The sequence below is a fragment of the Podarcis tiliguerta genome (assembly GCF_965153285.1).
Source record: "Podarcis tiliguerta genome assembly, chromosome: 3".
Classification (NCBI taxonomy): domain Eukaryota; kingdom Metazoa; phylum Chordata; class Lepidosauria; order Squamata; family Lacertidae; genus Podarcis; species Podarcis tiliguerta.
The window spans coordinates 35351491-35372254 of record NC_139536.1 but is presented as its reverse complement, the minus strand read 5'-3'; the positions used below and the strand labels follow the sequence as shown (position 1 = coordinate 35372254).

The following is a 20764-nucleotide window of genomic DNA, read 5'->3' as shown; positions in this document are numbered from 1 at the left end:
TTTCCCTTTTTACAAGCAACAAATAGTGCACCAAAACAACAACATATGGTGCTTTCATGATTTCAGTCAACACTATAGCTATGGAATTTTGCTGCTTTTATTGCTTGTCCCTTAGGTTTGGGGTGGGGGGTTTTTAACTGCAGAAGCAATATAATTTTTTGATGCATATTAACCTTCCCTGTTGTCAGCTATAAAGCATTTATTCCATATAGAAAGACTAGTTGTGTAGAACCACACAGGGCAGTTCTCATGGGGTGTAACAGGATTTGCATCCCCCCCATCCTTCCAAAATTTATCTGCCGAGTAGGAGTAGCACCACTAAAAGTCAGGTTCCTCCTCTCTCAGGCAAGTGGAGTAGCATGACATATTGCAGTGAGGAACTAGCTCCTTCAATAGTATGGACTGAGCTGAATTGACCTTCAAAATCTCAGTGTTCAGTGATACAAAATGCTACCTCTTGTGTTCAGCATGCAGCTCATTGTCATACACGAACCACTTGGTGCTCCTGAGAGCAAGGTGTTATTATGTGCACTTGTACCATCCCCATGTGGATGAGATGGTTGGACAGTGTTATAGAAGCGACCAACATGAATTTGACAAAACTCCGGGAGGCAGTGGAAGACAGGAGTGCCTGGCGTGCTCTGGTCCATGGGGTCACGAAGAGTCAGACACGGCTAATCAACTAAACAACAACAACAACCATCCCCATGTCTTGCCTTGTGAACCATATTCTGTCCCTAATGGCCTTAGACTTAATTTGTCATCAAAGTAACCCATCACCGCCAAGCCTCCTTCCCCCTCTTTTTCAGTTTGAAGCATATCTTCACAAATAGTGGTGTGCATTTCAGTCCTTCTGAGATTTTAATACTAGATGCCTCATAGGATTTCAAAACTAGGAGCTTTCTCTTGTTTTACTCTGCACCTTCCCATGTTTCATTTTGCTATAGGCACATATTGACACAAAGAGCGCCTCGCAGATGTTTGAGATGATCAAGAAGAGGTTGAAGCACACAGATGCTTATCCATATTTACTATCTGTACTCCAGCACTGTTTGCAAATGCCTTGTGAGTATATTTCTTCTCCCTGTGGGTACTGCAGAATTGCCTGATTGGGAAGATTTTCTGAATGACAGAAGTATGGCTTGTTGAATCCTTACCTTTCTGGGCTCCCCTATAGTGGAACTCTAGTCAATCCACTCTTTTTTTCCTGAGCCCTACTTTCCATTGTGTTGTTTAGTGAGAAACCTAGCCAAGTCCATTCATATGAAAGTCTCTAATATGACCATTTAAAATATTCTTGAAAGTATTTGAGGATTGGCTGGTGAAAGAAGCCAGATGAGTTACTCAGTATGAGTAGGTGCTTAGTATATAGCAAGGGTGAGGAATCTCAAGCCTAGGGTCTGAATGAGACCCTCCAGGCCTCTCTATCAGGTCCTTGGGACTTTCCTAAAGCCACACCCCTCACTAGACTTGCACTGCACTCTCTTTGAGTGCTTTTGTTTGACTGGAGCATGTCCTTGTTGCATGCTTGCATGAGGGATTTCTCATATTTCTTCTTATTCTTCTTTGTTTCCACTTAAGGTCTCCAAACATGAAGCAGCCACTTCTTTAAAAAGTAGTAGATGGATGCTGTCCAACTGGAAACCAAATCCTTCTTGATTAAATTATTGTTTATTAAGAAAGGCAAGAAAGGACATTTGTGCTCAGGGTCTGAGAAACAGGTGCCACGAAAACTCTTGTTGCTATTAAGTGGGAATTCACAGGAAAGGCTGTGGTTTTCCCGCATGGGAATGGATAAGTAGAAAGTTCCCATGCCTTCATTAGAAAATCAAATTAGTAATTTCTCTTTGAGGCATATGATACAAATATGGGGATTGAAAGCCAGCTGATTGAATGGCCTGGTAACAGCAGATTAGTTGCTTCCAATCAGTACAGTTAGGCAAAGGCTTGCTGTAGGATCAATATCTGCCAGGAATATTTGGTCATCTTTTCCACTGAAGTAGAAATTTGGTTTCAGTAGCAAATATGAGATTCCTAATCCACTATAGATGGTTTCAGAAATTAGGTTTGAACACAAGATAAAGGAACTGGTGTGCATCTCTACAAAGTTCTCTTTCAAAGTGAATTCATTGAAGCTCCAATGAACTAGATAGTACTGATTTTTGTGGAGATATGGTTAGGATTGCACTGTCGCTTCCTCTTCCTGCCTGATGATCATATCCAATGTGGCTCTAAAGGGAACTCACTAAAATAATGAATGGCTGAAGTAACCACAATAGGAACCAAGTCATCAAGAAGGGCTCAGTCTTAGCATTCAATGAAAATTTGCAGGGATTTTCATCAAAGCCATTTATCTAGATGCACCTCCACACTGGCATTTGTCGTTGCAGATAAACGAAATGGGGGGACGTTTCAACAATGGCAGCTGTTAGACAGGATACTGCAGCAAATTGTTCTTCAGGATGAGCGAGGGGATGATCCTGATATAGCTCCTTTGGAGAACTTCAATGTCAAGAACATCATTAAAATGTAAGAAGCATGCTAACTGCCAATAGCCAATTATTATGCAGCATGTTAAGGACAAGGCCTGCTTTTATATGACATTTCATCAGCATGGAGATAACTGTTCTTTGTGGATATATGTCACCTTTTCATCTGGTACAATTTGCATTCACATTGAGAATTTTAATTTTACCTTAGTAGGTTAGTAATAGTATTGAGAATGAATCCCACCAGAAAGTAGCTGGTTTTTCCTATTCTCCTAGGAATATTTGTATTTAATTACTTGGGTATAGATCTAAGCTGATCTGGCTTTATCTCCATTCAGGTTGGTAAATGAGAATGAAGTGAAACAGTGGAGAGATCAGGCAGAGAAATTCCGAAAAGGTATGTGGCCATCTTATACTCTGGATAATAGAGAGGGAATCTGATTGAACCACAGATCTCCAGGCAGTGGAGGGAATGATAGCGTTCCAGGGATTCATGATTGTGTAGGCCACTGTTGTTCCCATTTTATAGATGTGAATTGTGCCTAAAGGATAGGTGACTTAACCCAGTTGCCTACTGGGTGAGCTAGTGTTTGAATGCAAATCTGATTCCAACATTTTGATAAAGCTTCCAGTTTTGGGGATGCTTCCTCATTAGAAAACACCTGCTGATTCTCATCAAAAACTGTACCTGCATCTATATCATAGGTGGGTAACCTGTGGCCATCCAGATATTGTTCAACTCCAGCTCCCGTCAACCCCAGCCAAAATAGCCAGTGGTCAGGGATGAGACAAACTGTGATCCAACACCTGGAGAGCTACAGGTTACCTTCTAGTTTTAATGTAACTCCTCAAACCAAGCTGTTTATAATAATAGAATAATAGAATTGTAATTTTAGAAGGAACCCTCAGGATCATCTAATCCATGGGTAGGCAAACTAAGGCCCGAGGGCCGGATCTGGCCCAATTGCCTTCTCAATCCGGCCCGCGGATGGTCCGGGAATCACCGTGTTTTTACATGAGTAGAATGTGTCCTTTTATTTAAAATGCATCTCCGGGTTATTTTGGGGGGCATAGGAATCTGTACATTTCCCCCCTTCAAAATATAGTCCAGCCCCCCACAAGGTCTGAGGGAAAGTGGACTGGCCCCCTGCTGAAAAAGCTTGCTGACCCCTGTAATCCAACCACCTGCAATGCAGGAATACGCAGCTGTCCCATACAAGAATCAAACCTTGGTGTTATCAGCACCACAATCTAACCAACTGAGCTATCAAGAATCAGCCTTTAGAATGTCTGGAAGTTTACAATTATGTTTCTTACCCATTGTTCCCTTGATTCATGGCTTTTGACTGAGTAGCTTGTCTGAAATCATTCATCGCACTTTGGTCTTCTTTCCACTGCAGAGCATGCTGAGCTGATGAGTAGGCTAGAGAAGAAAGAAAGGGAATGTGAGATAAAGACCCAGGAGAAAGATGAAATGATGAAGACGCTGAATAAAATGAAGGACAAACTGCAAAAGGAATCTCTGGAGCTACGTCAAACCCGGGACCAAATGACCGACCTTGTAACTCAACTCAATGAGTTCTCGGTAGGATACAGAGATTTTTCTTCTCCTTCCATAGCATGCGCAAACACAAAAAGAAAAGAGATACAGAGATACAGTGAAGTTCTAATTTTTTACATCTGCCCTTTTCTAAAGAGAAAGAAAAGTTCGCAAGACAATTTTTGAGGAACCTTGAGAAGTCGAAAGCACATCTTTGAGGGGGGCAGCAGGGGAAATATAACAAAAACATTGCAGAGGTGAAGACCTTACCAGAAGAGTATCAGCAGAGGCTTCCGTCTTTTGTTTTTTCAAAACTTGTTTTGCTGCATCCATGTTCCCTCCCCTCCACTGATGCCTCCCTGAAGAGTCCTACATCTTGGGAGGCCTTGTGGGAGGATAGGCCACTGAGCTGCTATGCTCTGCCTCCATGGTCCAAGGCAGCAGTATTCCTGAAAACCAAGGGAGGGAGAATTCTCTTGTCCTCAGGTCCCACTTACAGGTTTCCCATGGGTGTCTGGTTGGCTACTGTGACGGCAAGTTGTTGAACTAGGTGGGCCATCAGCATGATCCAGCACTGAGAAGCACTGACATTGTGGCAAACATAGATAGACAAAGGGAAAAGGGTTTTGCCAAAATTCTTTCCTGCTGCCTTTGAAAATGCCAGAAACTGCCCCTCTCACACACAAAACATCTGGCCTGAGAACGGACCTGTTTTTGATGCAACACTAATCAGAATGTTCTCTTCTTATTTTCAGCAAGGGGGCAGCATTTCCTTCCCTCCCCCTCCTCAGCTACCTCCTGGTGGCCCGTTTGCCTCTTCTCTACAAGCTCCGGAGGTTTTGCCGCCACCTCCACCACCACTTCCGTTCTCCAGCTGCCCCCCTCCGCCTGCTCCACCTCCTCCCCCAGGAGGACCTCCTCCACCTCCCGGAGCACCGCCTTTCTTCAACATGGGCATGCCTCCCCTTTCCTCCGCCACCACCTTCAGCGGCACTGGGCCCAGTCTGAAGAAGAAATCAACCCCACAGCCGTCTCATCCGCTGAAGTCCTTCAACTGGGCCAAGCTGAGCGAGGTAAGTGGGAAGGAGAGCCATTCTGTGTAGATCTTGTGACTGTTGGTTAGGTTTACCGTATATTGTCTGGTTATTGCTATTAAACTGGCTGCCTGAGAAGGAATTTCTAGCTGAATAACCTTCAGGTGCAAAATGTTGTGGGTGAGCGTACAGGTGCTCACTGAAAGACCTTGGCAATTGTATTAATTTTATATTTGGCATCTTTGGATCGCTCTACATTTTAAAAGAGGTGTTGATGGATTTTGGATTGAGTGACATTTGGACTCAACCTACACACACACACACATAAACATGCACACACGCCAGTCTGGAAGTAGTAGTTCCATTATAAGTGGAGTCTCACATTCCAGCCTAGTTCATAATGGGCTTTGCTCCTGGCTCCACCCTTCCTTCTGGCAAGCATACTCTTCTGAAGGTGAGAGCATATTACTTAAAGCCTGGATGCATTGGAGCATGCCCAGGAACATCATTTCCTGACCAAGAGTTGATGAGATTTGAAGTTCTGCAAATCTCCCAATCAAATTTATTACATTTGGTGGTTCTAGAAACTTAATCTTTCATACCCCTGACAAGAAAGGGTTCAAGTGCCCCAAGGTTTCAAAGATAAAGTGTAAAATGCTTCTCCTTCCTTCCTCATTATTCATGCCCCTTCTTTGAAAGGACCAGGTTGATTCAGATGTGTGTGTGTGTGTGTGTGTGTGTGTGTGAAGTGCTGAATAGTTGCAGGGATGATTTCTAAGAAAAATGCAATATTGATGACAGCTTATGCATTATGTAATGATGCTTGAATACAATTACCCTATTCTCTCCCAACCCTAGTAAAACTCTTCATAGCACATCCTTCTGGAGGAGTCTCCAGACTGATTTTTGCATGGCACATTCATTCTGTCCAAGATCTGTAACCTCTCCCACCCCTATATTCCCTCCTACCCCTGTTTCTCTCTTGGCATTGTTGTTTTCTTTTTTAAAAAAAGAAAAAAAAACACACAGATTGAACAGCGTCTGTGTTGAATTTGGGTGACTGCCTAGAAATCCACACTCTTTTTTAGACTCCAAGTCACTCAGGACTCAACTCAGGCATTTGGAATGAGTGTCCTGGGACCTCTGGAATGCCACAAGAATTCTCTCTCTCTCTCTCTCTCTCTCTCTCTCCCCCCCCCCCCCATTTCTTTTAAAATAAGATGAAGTGAAGTATTTGCTGCTCCGCCTGTGCTTGTCTGTCAGAGCCACATGGGGCTGTGGGAGAGAATGTAAGACAGGGATTTATTTTCATTTTCAGAACACAGGACTTAGTGCTTTGAAGGAAAGATGTAACAACTACACAAACACACACACTAGTGGGAGGGGAAAATAAAGTAGAGAGGGACACACAGGTGTTTCTCTTTAGCATGCAGCCACCACAGACTTATCCTCCCCTCTGGTTAAGAGTGGAGGCAGCTGTGCTAATAAATGGGGGCTTCAGAGGTGAATGCAAATGCTATTTTGGGGCCTGCAAGAATAGTATTGGGAGGATATGATAAGCGTTTGCCATGATTAATATTTCTGGTTAGTGAATGCTTTGCTGTTTCCAGAGGTGGTGGTTCTTTAGCTTTAACTAAAAAGCTATCACACTCTATTCTTTGTGTTGTATTTTGTACAGGCCATGTGCTGTGAGGTGTTTATTTTTAATGTTGTGGGAGGGAATTTATTTCATCCCCTCACTGTCCCATCTGAAGTGGTACAGGGCTACAGCGTCACATGACACTGCCCTTCAACTCACACAGCTTGTTTTTCCCTTTAAAGTGGTGGGCTGATTTTAGTTTCAAATCTTCAGAGGCCTTGAGACCCCACCATCACCACAGAGCAAAGAAGGCAATGTGAAAAATTCATGACCAATTACTTTTTTCCTCCTTGTACCCCTTTCCCTTACCTAAATCAGAACATGCATAACACCCAGAGCTGTTGCTATCCTGGGGAGGGAGGACAATACTGTTGTTTTTCCCATGAGGTGCAGTTTTTTTGGGGGGGGGGCAACTTAGATGGAAGAGAGAGTACTGAAGAAAGGGATAAGTAACCCTTCTCCTAGATCAGGGTTTCCCTAATGTGGGTCTCCAGCTGTTTTTAGACTACCATTCCTATCATCCCTGACCACTAGTTATAGTCCAAAAACAACTGGAGACCCAAGTTTGGGAAACCTTTTCTTAGATCTTCAGCTGTGAGCAGCGGAGGGAGGTTTTTCCCCCCCTGCAGCTACATTTCAGTCAAAGCAAAAATGTAGGAAGATCCAAACATAGGGTTGTATTCTGTGTAGCACTATGGTGAGCATTATATTAGCACAAGGGTTGCTCCTTGCACAACAGAGCATTCTCCCCTTCTCCAGCTCCTCACCCTGAACATTCCCTAAATCTGACCTGGACTTCCCCCCAACTCTTCAGAACAGATCTAGGGATGGCGGTAGGTGAGAGGAGAGGGAAGGAAATCCTGTTGTGCCATTGCTCACCCTTGCTCTAATGAAACTATTTAGTTGCATACTGCCCACAGATCTGAAGCACAGCATGTAGTTTGGCCCTCACAAATATTAACTTAAACTCTGGTTCAGCCTTTGGTCCACCAGCCCATCTTCTATGACTGGTAAAAATAAGAGAGTAGTGTTACACCATATGGCATCCGGCAGATGTCTATTCCAGTTCCTACTGGCTATTCCAAGGAATTAATTGAGATTGTGCAGCCTAACAGGAACAATGATAACTGATGAAGAAATCTGGATTTCGCAGTGGGAGGCCTAACTTTTTACAATGTAGGGTTGCAGGACTTTATTAGGGTCACTGTTTAACAAAGGAGGAAAATACAGCTGTATTGTTTATCTTAAAGATGTGGAAATGTTTTCCAGTTCTTGTTGTCAAGCTGCTCAATTTACATCGCTCTTGGGCCGCAAGAGGAAGACTTCAAAAAGAGCTGGGGTGAAGGATGCTTTTGTTTCCAGGGAGAAAACTGCAACAACTCGCTAATTTCCCTTGACACCCTTACTTTTGTTACATTAACTCAGTCAGAAACATTTGATACTGAACACATGGAAGCATTGCACTAACTTGCCTGTGGTTAACACCTTCTATGAAATGACTCTTTAGAAACCTTAATACCAGGAGCAGCCAACATGGAGCCTTGCAGACATTATTGAACACCAACTCACATCAACCCCAGCCAACGTGACTGATGGTTAAGAATGAGGGGAATTTTGCGGCAACCCCATGTGGAAGGCACCACATTGGCTTCCTGGCTGCTTAAGAAATAGAACTGAAATGTTTCGGCATTCTGGAATAAATGTTTTGTTTGCTTACCAGAAGGAAATGTAGGGCATACATTTCAGCTCATAGACTCTAAAATGACAAATAAAACCCCTAAGGTGCCCAAACTTTTTCCAAAGAGGGCCAGATTTGATGAAATGAAAATGCGTGAGGGCATGTGGGTTTTTTTTTACAATTTTACCCCAGGACATATACTGCTACAGGGGCCTGATTAAATTGACCAGCAGGCCGCATTAGGCCCCTGAAATGGTCTTTTGACATGCCTGCCCTAGATGGATGGAATTTTGGAGACAAAGACACTTGAAACGAAGGGCCACGATGAAGAACATAGAAATAACAAAATAAAGCAATGCTTGTGGATAGGTGTGGGGACTTTGTGCATAATGAATGTACCTGACGAATTCAGGGTTTGCAAGGAAGAACAATTTATGCTGAAACTTGTGCTGCCTTTTCAGTGAAAGAAGCACGTCCCATTTCCTAACAAGAACTCCCTTCAAAAGTTCACAGTAACCTGGAATGTGTCATTTGCTTGGGTACAAGGGTATTCTGTTGAGGGAAGGGTCCCTGGCAGAGATGGTGAACCCTCCAGATGCCATTGGACTCTAGTTCCCATCAACCACAGCCAGCATGGCCAGTGCTCGGAAATGATGGGAAGAGTAGTCTCAACAACATCTGGAGAGCCACAGATTCCCCATTCCTTGTCTATGGTTTCGGCCAGGGAAATAGCCAGTTGCACTGTAAAAAAAGTAAAGACCTGGCAGTGAGTCTCTTCTGCTGTCTATAGCCAGGCCAAAAATGAATGATAAATCACAGTCCTCAGCATGTTCTTTTGATCATGAACAGGCCTTGCATCCCCATGTTCAAAATTCATTCCATTTTCCTTGATTCTCTTTTCGTGGCAAAACAGAGATTAGTGCATTTAGGGCAGTTGACTGCATGCTTGGGTTTGGGTTTATGATGCAGTTTGCTAACAAGAGGGCATAGAAACGAACCATTTTGTAGGGAGGGATCCTGCTGTGACCATTCTCTGTGCTTCGCTTATCTCTAGTTTCTCTCCCAGAGGACTGTACTTTATTTCAAGTATGTCAGTGCACAGTGACATGAGGCAATGGGATTGTACAATGCATTTGAGAAACAAATCCTCTCTGCAGGGCCAGTTCCTTATAAAGATGTACTCTGGTTAATTGCGTGTGCTCCAAATACTTTTTGCTTTATGTCTTAGGCAATCTCTGGGGAGTCTTGGGAAATTTTGTTCACAGGTCTGATTTCTCATAATGGACTAAAACTTTTTGCATAGCAGAGAAGCCAGATAACTAATTCTCCAAGGTTCACATGGAATAAAAATATCTCATTAAGCGGGGAAATGGAATGATGCACAGATGAAGTAACTTTTTTAAAAAGAACAAAAAGAACAAGAATTTGTTGTATTTTTATATTGCTGATTAGCGACCATAACTATGTTTCTGGAGCTAAGGGAATAATTTGTCATTAGGTGAATCTTTTGTTTCACTCGCAATACTCAGTCATTTTGACTGATGAAAAGCAGCTATAAATTTCTTAATCCATAACTGAGCAATGAGAATGCGGTGTAAGGAAGTTATCTGTCCCAGCCATCCATTTTCCCATGAGTAAAAAGGGTCAGCACGGGAATGGGAGGCTTCCCTCCACCAGAAAGTTTTACACAGGAAGGTCAAGCCAGGCAATAAGAGAGAAATATAAATTTAGCCAATAATATCTGTTTATTTTTTTCATTTGTACTACTCAAATGGTAAAAATAGTGGGTGTTTTTTCTAAAATTGCTTCCCCAAAACTTGCTTAACTTGTTGCCTTACTAAAGTAAGGCATAATTCCTTAAGTAAAGGCATAATTTGGTTTAGAATAATTTGGTCTGAGGCCTTGTCATTCAGTGACATGCTATTCTACCCAGTATTGAAAATAGGTTGGGCCAATTCTGGAAGGTTAAAGAGCTATTTAGTGGAGACAGCCAGAGAAAAAAATGAAATTTTGGTGACAGCAGTAGACATAGCAAAAGGATGGTTTGGTTTGTCTTCCTTAACTCTCATGGTGGAACCTGTGCTGTCTCATGAATATAAGCATTGCTCCCATGGAAAATTTAGTTTTCCAAAGTTCAGCTTTTGAGCTTCTCGCTCCATGAAGAAAATGTTTAGGATTCTCCCAGAAAAACTGATGCACTTCTAAGTAGCTCCAATAATCTAGGGGCACACAGTCAACTATGGTCATCTCAGCTCCACACTTCGGATAAGGACCAGCACTTTTGATGAGTGCGAGCACTCATATCTTGATAAGTGTTGTGGGTACCAGCATAAAATGACTGCCATGGGCTGCAAAAAAAAAGAGGTTATGGTATTTCATACCAGCTAAAAAAGCACTGATAAGGATGTACAGCTTTGCAGACCGACCAGCCACCTTAAGACAGTGCAAATGCACATTGCTGTGCTTTTAAAAAAAACTTCTGTATTTCTTTTTTTTAAAAAAAAACAACAAACCTTTTCCTTCCTTTAATCATCTTATTTCTTAAAAGGCTCTGCTTTTTTTTTTTGCTCTGACCATCAACTTGTTTCCCGTGTTTCCTTTCCAGCATAACACATTTCTCTTGCTCTTTTTAATGACTTTGAGTGGGAAATGGAGGCTGTTCCTAATTAGTTCAATAATTAAGTGTTAATGCACTTTGTTGCGTGAGTGCACTTCAGGAACTTTCAGGCCAGGAGCCTTTGAGAGGTCTCTTTGGTAATCTTTTCTTTGGGACCATAAGACACCACATGCTGTGAAAATCATCATGGTTGCCAATGTGATTTCCTTGAGCCCCCCCCCCCCCTCCATGAACATTTCTGTGTTCTTTTTAAAGTCTCCAGTTCTTTAGCACAAAATTAACAATTTTACATTAACAGTGCCTTTGTTCATTGATGTTGGGGACACTTCACAGTTAAACAAAAAAAACTGCAATGAAATTCTTTTGCAAGCAGATTTTAGAGTACAGACCAAGAAGCAAGGCTCAGTGGCTTCCAAACAAGCGTGGATTCATAAGGCACCTTTAAAAACATGGCTTCCATATCCTGTCTTGTTTTGAAGCCATTAACCATAGTTTCTGGCTCCACAATGGGTGGGATTCAACGTTGCACTATTACAGATGTCCTGTCTGCACAAGAATGTCAGCTTCCTAGACAGAACATACCAGTCTCCACCCCCTGTGCTGTTCTGGGGGGGGGTCTCCCAACATGGGGGGGAACACAGGTTTGGGGGGGAGGGAATCCCCATGGTGCAAGTTGGAAGCACAGGGCGCCTGCTGATGGGGTTCAGTAGGTGAATCCCACCCAGTGCAATGGGAAGCTATGGTTAAGTGATGGATCCTGGCTTGTTTTGCTACTTAGAGAATATAGCAGATGAAGAGAACTTGAGTATTAAGCCACCATTTCTGGTTTAGTGTTACATGTTACAGTGTTAACTGTAGTTAAATGGATTGGGAGAAGACTACATAATGATACTCATCTGATTCTTCTGAAGTGCACAATTTCCCTCTGCCTTTTTCCTGCTGACCTTAACTGGGGTTTGACCTTAATAATTCTCCCTCTCTCCCCCCCCTCCCTCTCTCTCACACACACACTGCTTCAAGCCTTCATTGTTATTTGTTCCCTGAATGTTTCTGTATCTCTTTGGACTGTAGGAGAAGATACATGGCACAATCTGGCATGAAATTGATGATTTAAGGGCTTTCAAGATGCTGGATTTGGAGGATTTTGAAAAAATGTTCTCAGCTTATCAGAGACACCAGGTAAGGCGTTTTCCTTTCATTTCTTGTCACTCTAAATCCTGAGCTTCCTGGGCTTCTTTGCAGAAATAGTTTCCAGGACTGGGTGCACCAATGGAGAGGAGCAAGCAGTGGGGACTGTTTTCTCATAGATTTCAAATTAAGCAAGGCCAGCTGCAGGTAGGAAGGGGGCAGGACTGAGCAAAGTTCCCTCCAGTTGGCTCCCTGCTCCATCAGTGAGTTCTGTTGGGCGCACCATCAGTTGGCAGCCATCAGTATGGTGCAGAGGCACTGGGGAATCATGGGAGATGGGCCCTCAACCAAGCCATCTGGTTTTGCTTGGAGCAGCAGGCTGAGAAATAACGTAAAGCACGGCCCAGAGGTGTCATTGGCAGTGGTCTACATGACAGTGGCTCAGCAGCTTCCCAGGGATGCTAGATGTTGACCTCAGCCCTGAAACTAAAGACAGGAGTCCAATAAAGCAGCTGTGTTAAAATTATCTTGGATTAAAGCAGGATGTGGAACCTGTGGCCTTTCAGATGTTGCTCAACTGCAACTAGTATCATTCCTGACCATTGGCTGGGGCTGATAGGAGTTGGAGTCAAACAGAATCTGGAGAGATCCAGGTTGACTACACCTGCTTTAAAATCTGCAGTTGCATCTAAAGGTAAAGGTAAAGGGACCCCTGACCATTAGGTCCAGTCGTGGCCGACTCTGGGGTTGCAGCGCTCATCTCGCTTTATTGACCGAGGGAGCTGGCGTACAATTTCCGGGTCATGTGGCCAGCATGACTAAGTCACTTTTGGCGAACCAGAGCAGCGCGCGGAAACACCATTTACCTTCCCGCCAGAGCGGTACCTATTTATCTACTTGCACTTTGATGTGCTTTCGAACTATTAGGTTGGCAGGAAGTTGCATCTCACCTTAGTGCAAAATAAAGGAACAAGCAAGCAAGCAGTTATTTGAACCTGTAGCTTGCTTGCGGTTCTTATTCTTCTCTCATACTTGATCTTTGTATCCAGTGCTACTGATTTTGTGTTTTCTTTTTTTCTGTTATGCATTAGCTTTTGCAGCCCCACTCCTCTTGAATAAAACTTTCTGAGCAATTAGAGCTTTCAGTAGTGAGATTGGATTAGTTTTGCTTGTGGGGGGGGGTCACTTCATTTATTCCCCCTTTCTTTATCTTTCCAGCAAATGAGTTACAGATTATAACATTAGCAACATTATTTTAACAGCAGCTGTTTATTAGCATTTCTGTCTCCTTTTCTTGGAAAGCAAGTCACCTGCGTTCTGTCTGCCTCTGATGAATGAAATTCAGCTAGAACAGTACCATGGAGTTTTGCCCTCCCCCCATCCTGCTTCCCAAATTCTTTCCTAACTATTGGAATGCATTCCGAAAACATGGTCTCTTCCAGTTGTCTTGAAACAGCCTGCTGTTGTTAAAATGACAGCCCAAAGGTGCTTTGTAACCTAAATAATTCCTATCCTATAATATAAAGTGGTGGGCCCTATTATTTTCCTCCTTTTAGTGTGGTATCACAAACAAAATACAAAAAGAGCTATTTCTAATATTAAATCCTCTGACATTTTCTCCTGTTCCAACTATTACGACATGGAACCAATGAAAGCTGTTAGTGAATAAATCCATAAACTTCCCTGACTACAACACCTCTTAGTTCCCCCTGGATTTGGGCCATTTTATTTGTGTGAATCTCTGCAAAATGCACTTTTTGGAGGACAAGAAAGTTGTGAAGATTTGGCTGGCCATTTCTGAATTAACGTGGAAACTTCAGTTTCCATTCTGCCTTGGGTTTCCCTGTTTTCTAACTGGCACAGCTCCTGCCAGTCAGTACAACTTGCCACCGACAGCACACAGTCTGCTCTGTCTCTAGGCGCCACTTGAGATTAATCTCTAGCCCCCTTGGCCCAGGAGTTCATGAGTGTCTTTCTGCTCAGTTCAGAAGGGGCCAAGCCTTTGTAAGCATTCCAACTGGATGTGTGCAAAGGTTCGTGTTTTTTTTGCAGGTTCTGGGTTTGAATGCTCACAAAAAAGCTCAAAGGATTCTCGCAAATGTGCCCTTCATTATCTCACCTTTTCCTGCCCAGAAACCTACCTTTGGGTAGGATAGAGCAAGGCTGTAGAGGCAGTTGGGTGATCCCCAGGCCCTGGCAGGGCATCTAATCTCACTGGGAGCTGGGGCTATAAGTCCCAGAATCCTTGACAGAAATGTTGTGCAGACTTGTGGTTCCAATTACAGTCCTCTGCTGGGACCTGGAGAACATCTACTGCCACCTCCTTTCCATACCCTAAGATTGTTTTCTGGGCCTTTGGTAAAGGAAAGACAGCAGAGGCGTGCAAATGATTGCAGCTCTTAAGACTGCAGTTTAAGATCCTGGCTTGTTCCAAACCTGGAAACTTCCTGCTTTGAATGTAAGGGGGTGGGTGGTTATGTGAAGACATCCTAGTTTATCATGATGCACCAAGAAGGGGCATTGCAGGGGCAAAATGCTTGTGGATATCTCTGCTTATAAAACTTACTTAGACCCGAATTTGTGACTTTTAAACTTTAAACAAATGCATCCAAATTCAAACGTCAAAGCAAATCCTAGTTCTTTTGTTCTTGAGAGGGAGCATGAATGAAGCATTTCTTTCTTCAGTGCAATTAATATGGTATTAATATGTCTCTTCCCGCTTTCCTTTATATCAAACTGCTCCTTCATCCTTTGAAAAGACAAAGGGTCTGTTCTCCCCTCCCTAGAAACGTATCTGCTGTTAGTTATAAAAGGATGAGACAATATTACTCAAATGCTTAGTTTTGAGCAGAATTTACTTTGAACTCCCTGACTAATCCTTGTTAGGCTATTCAGTGCATTCATTCCTTGCTTTAAAATAGTGGTTATATGGCTGTTGCAGAAAGGAGTTCAGAGGCTTAGACTGCAGTTCTTCAACTCAATAGGACCAGCTGTTCTGAGCAGATGTGCAAAGGATTGCACTGATAATTACTGTCTGCAGTATTTTTGCACAAAATATGCAAGCTCACTGCTTATGTACGTGCCGAGAGAAGAACAGACCTGGATGTATTTCCTCTTTGGTTCTTTTCATATAAATAAAAAGTCATTTTGCTGGCATAGTGTTTTAATCACTTAGGAAACCCAAATGCTGTTGCTTTGGTAAACTCTGTGCCTTTTATTCCTGTGGCTAACTGTTGGCATGTTTCCTTCTCTGTTCTCTTCGAACCCTGCCTGAGTAGGACCTGCTAACTAACCCTCCTTCTTCCTGTAAGCAGGTGAGTACTGTCTGTCCTCTGTCTGACTTTTAGAGTTCTATTCCACTGTTTACATTAGCAGACTCAGCAGATGCACGACCGACACTGTTTACTGCATGAGAAACCCTTCACTTTTAGTTGCACTTTAGCAGGTGGAGAGGAGATAATAAGGATTTCCTTGCATGAATTTAAGGGAGGGAGGGAGCATGGAAAACCACTGTCCTTTTCATGTATCTTGCTCCATTCCAAAGAACCTGCCCGGTGTTTTCCTCTTTGGGCAGAAGCGGAGAGATTTTATTCAAGGTTCACTATTTATTTGTAGTCCACAACTGGTACCTGATTTAGCATTGCTTGGTTTTTTTGGGACACATTGTGTTTCTTGGGGTGCCAGGGCATGCACAGCACCATAATGCATGTGGTTTTTTCCTTAGTTCTTTTTTTTAAAAAAAATATTGTGGTATAAAATGAATTGTGCTATAAAACTTCAACCTGCACAGGCAATCCTGTTTACAGAGCTGGGAAAGAGAGGAGAAACAGACCTACTTTATACATCTAGACATAGGCACACACACAAACGCACACATAATCCTCAGTGTCTGTAAATGTACCATTATCTGCAAGTAAATGTTTCTGGTTTAGCTGGTGAGCTAGGACAGAGAAATCTACCCTAGGCTTCCTTAATCTTCCCTTTCATTACAATCCTGCATCTCAGATGGATTTCCACACAAGTTCAACTCTTTGGGCTTGGAGCACTGGCTAGCTAGTGGCACTTCTGCACTGGCAGAAAAAAAAGGAGGAGGAAAAATATATGGCACTGATTTTCATGGTTTTTTAAAAACTATTTATAGAAGGAAATGGGATCAACCGAAGATTTGTACCTGTCCACCCGAAAGGTCAAAGAGCTTTCTGTGATCGATGGCCGGAGAGCACAGAACTGTGTCATCCTCCTTTCCAAGTAAGTTTGCTTGAACCTGAACTTATTTGGGATTTGCTTTCTGGTTAGGGATATAAGATGGCGTCATTTTTTGTTTCACCTTATATTTGCCACATGCAGCACTGTTTCTGTTCCACTGCAGTTCATCTTATGCAAAAAAAATTAAAATACATTATTTGTCTTATTTTCCACCATGGTGAAATTATATAAGTTAATGTTTTCATTACATTATTCCACCCCATTTATTTAAGTGCAAAGGAAACAGTCTGCAAATGACAGGAACACAATCAATTGCTTCTCATTTGCAGACTGAAAGCAGCAGCAATAGCAAATGCCAATAATATTTGCTGGATTGATTTCTATTCTGGACGTGGGACATACAAGTGAACACTAGTAATTTCTATTACCATTCTCATTTTCATTAGAATTCTTGACATCACTATTTCTGATTAAATTGTAACAATGCAAATCATGTTTAAAAATGATTTTACTGTTTACTTGATTTTGTATTGTAAGATGGCCAAGAATATATTTGAAGGGCAGGATATGAATGCCTATAATGACATAAACAAATAGGATTGGTGGCTCATTAATTAGTTTATGCATTGCGGTCTAGCAGATTTTTTATTTTTATTTTACTTCCAGTTCTCATATTCCTCATTGCTGTATATACTATAAGCTGCTTGCATCAAATCCCTTTTAAGCAAATGCTTCCAGTCTAAAGTGTCATAGTCATAAAAAAAAGAGATGAAATGACGGTTGGGTATATTAAGTACAATAGTTTATCAGTCATTTTTTCATGTCTTTATAAATGTTTCAACTGTTAACATTATTTTTAGCCCTTATTATTTTTGCAATATAATCACATTTGCAAGTATAATAATATGCAAATACTTTATTTGCACATGAACTAGTGTGCAAACAGATGGTGCACTGGCATTTTTGGCATGTGTTTGTAAGTAGCTGTCCCCTTGTGCTTGGCAGCAGCAGCAGGGAAGCCAAGGACTGAATTGTTTGGTTGTGGAGATGAGACTGCCATTTCTATTTTTAGGAAGTTTCAGACTAATAAGTAGAGATGTCATGACTGTGTGGGAACCTAGGTAGCTGCCTTTTGCTGGCATCATGACTTTTGCCACATCTAGCCTTGTACTGTCAACACTGCCTGGCAGCAGCACGCAGGCAGAGAATCTTTCCCAGCCCTACCTGGAGATTCTAAGGATTGATCCTGGGGCCTTTTGCACGCACTGAGCTCCAGCCCTCACATCTGAAGCAAAGCAAAATCGTCGGTGCAAAAAAATTTAACAAATTTAATCTAACTTTAAGGGTTGAACCTGACTAAGTTGCACTCAGAGTTAGACCTTGTGAAATCATAGGTAACTTAAGTTACCAATGACTACCGTAACTCTCCAGGGAAGTTCACCTGGCATCTTCATTATACACCTTTAGGCGCCAGGCAAAAACGTTCCTTTTTACCCAGGCCTTTGGTTGATCCAATTTACATCCTATGCCCTTTTAAGGTGTGTTCTTTGAGGGGGGGGGGCGCTATTCAGTTGTTTTATATTTGTTGGGTGTTTTGTGATCTTATGTCTTGATTTTATTCTGTGAACTGCCCTGAGACCCCCAGGTACGGGGTGGTATATAAATTCAATAAATAATAAATAATAATACCTCCATTTCTTTTAATGGGTCTCCTCTGAGCAGGTAGTGTTACAGTGTAACTGGACCTAACAGAAGTCCATTATTTCCAGTTACTACTGCTACTAGTTTTAGAGGCTGAGGAAAAGAGGCTGTTTGAGAGGGATTTCTCCAGGGCCATCCTGTTAGTCTGTGGCTAAGTTGGAATAATGCAAAACAAAACAAAACAAAACACTCCAGCAGCCCTGCCGGGAGGCTGGGACTCCTACTTCTCTGAATCACTGCCTGCTCAGCATGTTATTAAGGACCATTTGGCTGCCATTAACAACAGCATAGGTTCTTCAAAGATTACAAGAAGAGCACTTGGTCTCACAATCTGAGACCTCTTGAAAGACTTACATTGGCTCCGAGTACATTTCCGAGCACAATTCAAAGTGTTGGTGCTGACCTTTAAACCCCAAACGGCCTTGGTCCTGTATGCCTGAAGGAGTGTCTCCACCCCCATCGTTCTGCCTGGACACTGAGGTCCAGTGCTGAGGGCCTTCTGGCGGTTCCCTCAATGCAAGAAGCCAAGTTGCAGGGAACCAGGCTGAGGGCCTTCTCGGTAGTGGCACCTGCCCTGTGGAATGCCTTCCCACCAGATGTCAAAGAGAAAAACAACTACCAGACTTTTAGAAGACATCTGAAGGCAGCCCTGTTTAGGGAAGCTTTTAATGTTTAATATACTATTGTATTTTAATATTTTGTTGGAAGCCGCCCAGAGTGGCTGCGAAACCCAGCCAGATGGATGGAGTATAAATAATAAATTATTATTATTATTATTATTATTATTAAATTCTGACAGAGGGGAGACAACAGAGATTGCTAGGTGGAATGGTGGCAAACTGGAAAAGGATGTTTCTGATTTCGGATTAGGAGAGGTGTTTTTAGGAGGGCTTTGGAGGAAGAAAGAGTTTTCATCCAACATATCTTCAGGGAGGTATTTGTCTTAGAGTGCAACTGTGTTGACTTTTAAATCCTCTCTCCTGAAGGCACTTGTTCCACATTATCATTTAATCCCCTGGCAGAAGGCAGCTACACTGTTACTTGCAAGTTATTACTCAGAATCCAAATAATCACATTTGTTGAGCCTGTGGCATAACTGGAAGATATCTTGGTAAATCCTTCCACACTTGAACACAACTGATCCATAAACCATTATCTGGATTCATCTGGATTGTCATTTAATCTGAATTGGGAGCTCGTTTTTGGCAGCGGGCATCTCTTGCGCCGCTCCCTTAACCTCAGCATCTTGTTCCATGTTTCAGCTAAGGCCTGATTAAATATGTTTTAAAATGGGATGCAGGCAACAATGTAAAGGGATTTTGTCACTCAGTCTCTTGGCTCTTCTGGCTTCTTCCTTGTCTCCTTCTGTGGACTAGTAAGGCTTCAGAATGAGAGCCTGACAGGAGGACGGTGTCCCTACCTGCCGTTCCCCCAGGCCTCCCATGGAGTGCTTGGCAGGACTGCACTTTTGAACACTGTGAAAATGCAAATGTGTAAATTGAGAGCACCACATTACATCCCGAGCACCATCCCCTGCTTTCAGGTGCCCCCTCTCTCTTTCAACAGCTGCTTTCAGTTGGCTGTAAACGTTGCATATATCTTTGCAGTTTATTCCCCTTCTGTTTACACGGTGCTGTCATGCCCTTTAAAGTGAAATGGCTGCACAGAGGGTTCCCCTGCGTGCACACACTACTTGAAATGTTTTCGTTTCACTAACACTGTCTTCGAAAGGGTCAGGCGGGGCTCGTGTTTCATAGGACCTCAGAAAGCGAAAGCTGGCTGGTGTGGGAAATAATCATGTCTCCTTTGTCCCCACCTTCCCTTTTCACAAGACTGGGGAAGAAGGTATCAAACAGAGCAGATGAAAATTGAATTCTTTGCTGGCCCGTGTCAGTGCAGAGTGGAATTTGTAGCGCTCTTTCAGAGTCACTTTTTTCCTTCTCAACACAGTACAGTGGTACCTTGGGTTACAGAAGCTTCAGGTTACAGACGCTTCAGGTTACAGACTCCGCTAACCCAGAAATAGTACCTCAGGTTAAGAACTTTTATTCAGGATGAGAACAGAAATCGCGTGGCGGCAGTGGGAGGCCCCATTAGCTAAAGTGGTACCTCAGGTTAAGAGCAGTTTCAGGTTAAGAACGGACCTCCAGAACGAATTAAGTTCTTAACCCGAGGTACCACTGTAGTTGAAAAGTAATGCAGCACTGCATGTCATGTATTTTGCTCTTAAATATGTGTTTCTCTCATGCATATAGTGAAATTCTCTTTCATGGGTACGTATGCAATATTCAATAGACCTTTGCGTATGATGTTCCTGTGCCAATTAATATAAAGATTGTGGGCTGTATCCAATCATATTTCTCTGCTGGCAAAAGCTTCCTTGACTGAGCAGGCTTCTTTTTCATTGATCTTCTTCCCTTTGTAACCTTGTGTGCCCCTTTGCCAGATCTGCTACAGAGGGGTAGCGGTCCTTTTGGAACCCAGGCCTGAGCTTCCCCTGAGCTAGAAGGATTAGTGACATGAATCAGTATAAGGCAGCTTTCTTTGTCTGTGGGCATGGGAGAACTAGGGGAATGATAGATGAGATAAGTGTTTGCAGTTCCATGGGAGCAATAAGAGGTATACCAGCAGACAATGAGACTGATGGTGCAGTCTTTTGGTTTGAAATGCAATGGACCTGGAATCTATTCAGCTTTATAGAATGGAGTCCTTGGTGTGACTGAGAAAGACTA

At 42.7% G+C, this 20764-nt stretch overlaps 1 protein-coding gene across 9 annotated transcripts in view; it reads left to right on the top strand.

Annotated features, from left to right (window-relative positions):
- DAAM2 (dishevelled associated activator of morphogenesis 2) overlaps positions 1–20764 on the top strand; it is a 206209-nt gene that overhangs the window by 152204 nt on the left and 33241 nt on the right. For 6 of the 9 annotated variants that reach the window (XM_083434413.1, XM_083434409.1, XM_083434412.1 and 3 more), the window contains 8 exons: positions 948–1065; positions 2391–2529; positions 2828–2886; positions 3890–4074; positions 4785–5102; positions 12069–12176; positions 15404–15439; positions 16267–16373. In XM_083434413.1, coding sequence (XP_083290539.1) covers positions 948–1065; positions 2391–2529; positions 2828–2886; positions 3890–4074; positions 4785–5102; positions 12069–12176; positions 15404–15439; positions 16267–16373 — 1070 coding nt within the window. The remainder of the gene's footprint in view (positions 1–947; positions 1066–2390; positions 2530–2827; positions 2887–3889; positions 4075–4784; positions 5103–12068; positions 12177–15403; positions 15440–16266; positions 16374–20764) is intronic. The other 3 variants (XM_083434416.1, XM_083434415.1, XM_083434414.1) reach the window with 1 other exon arrangement.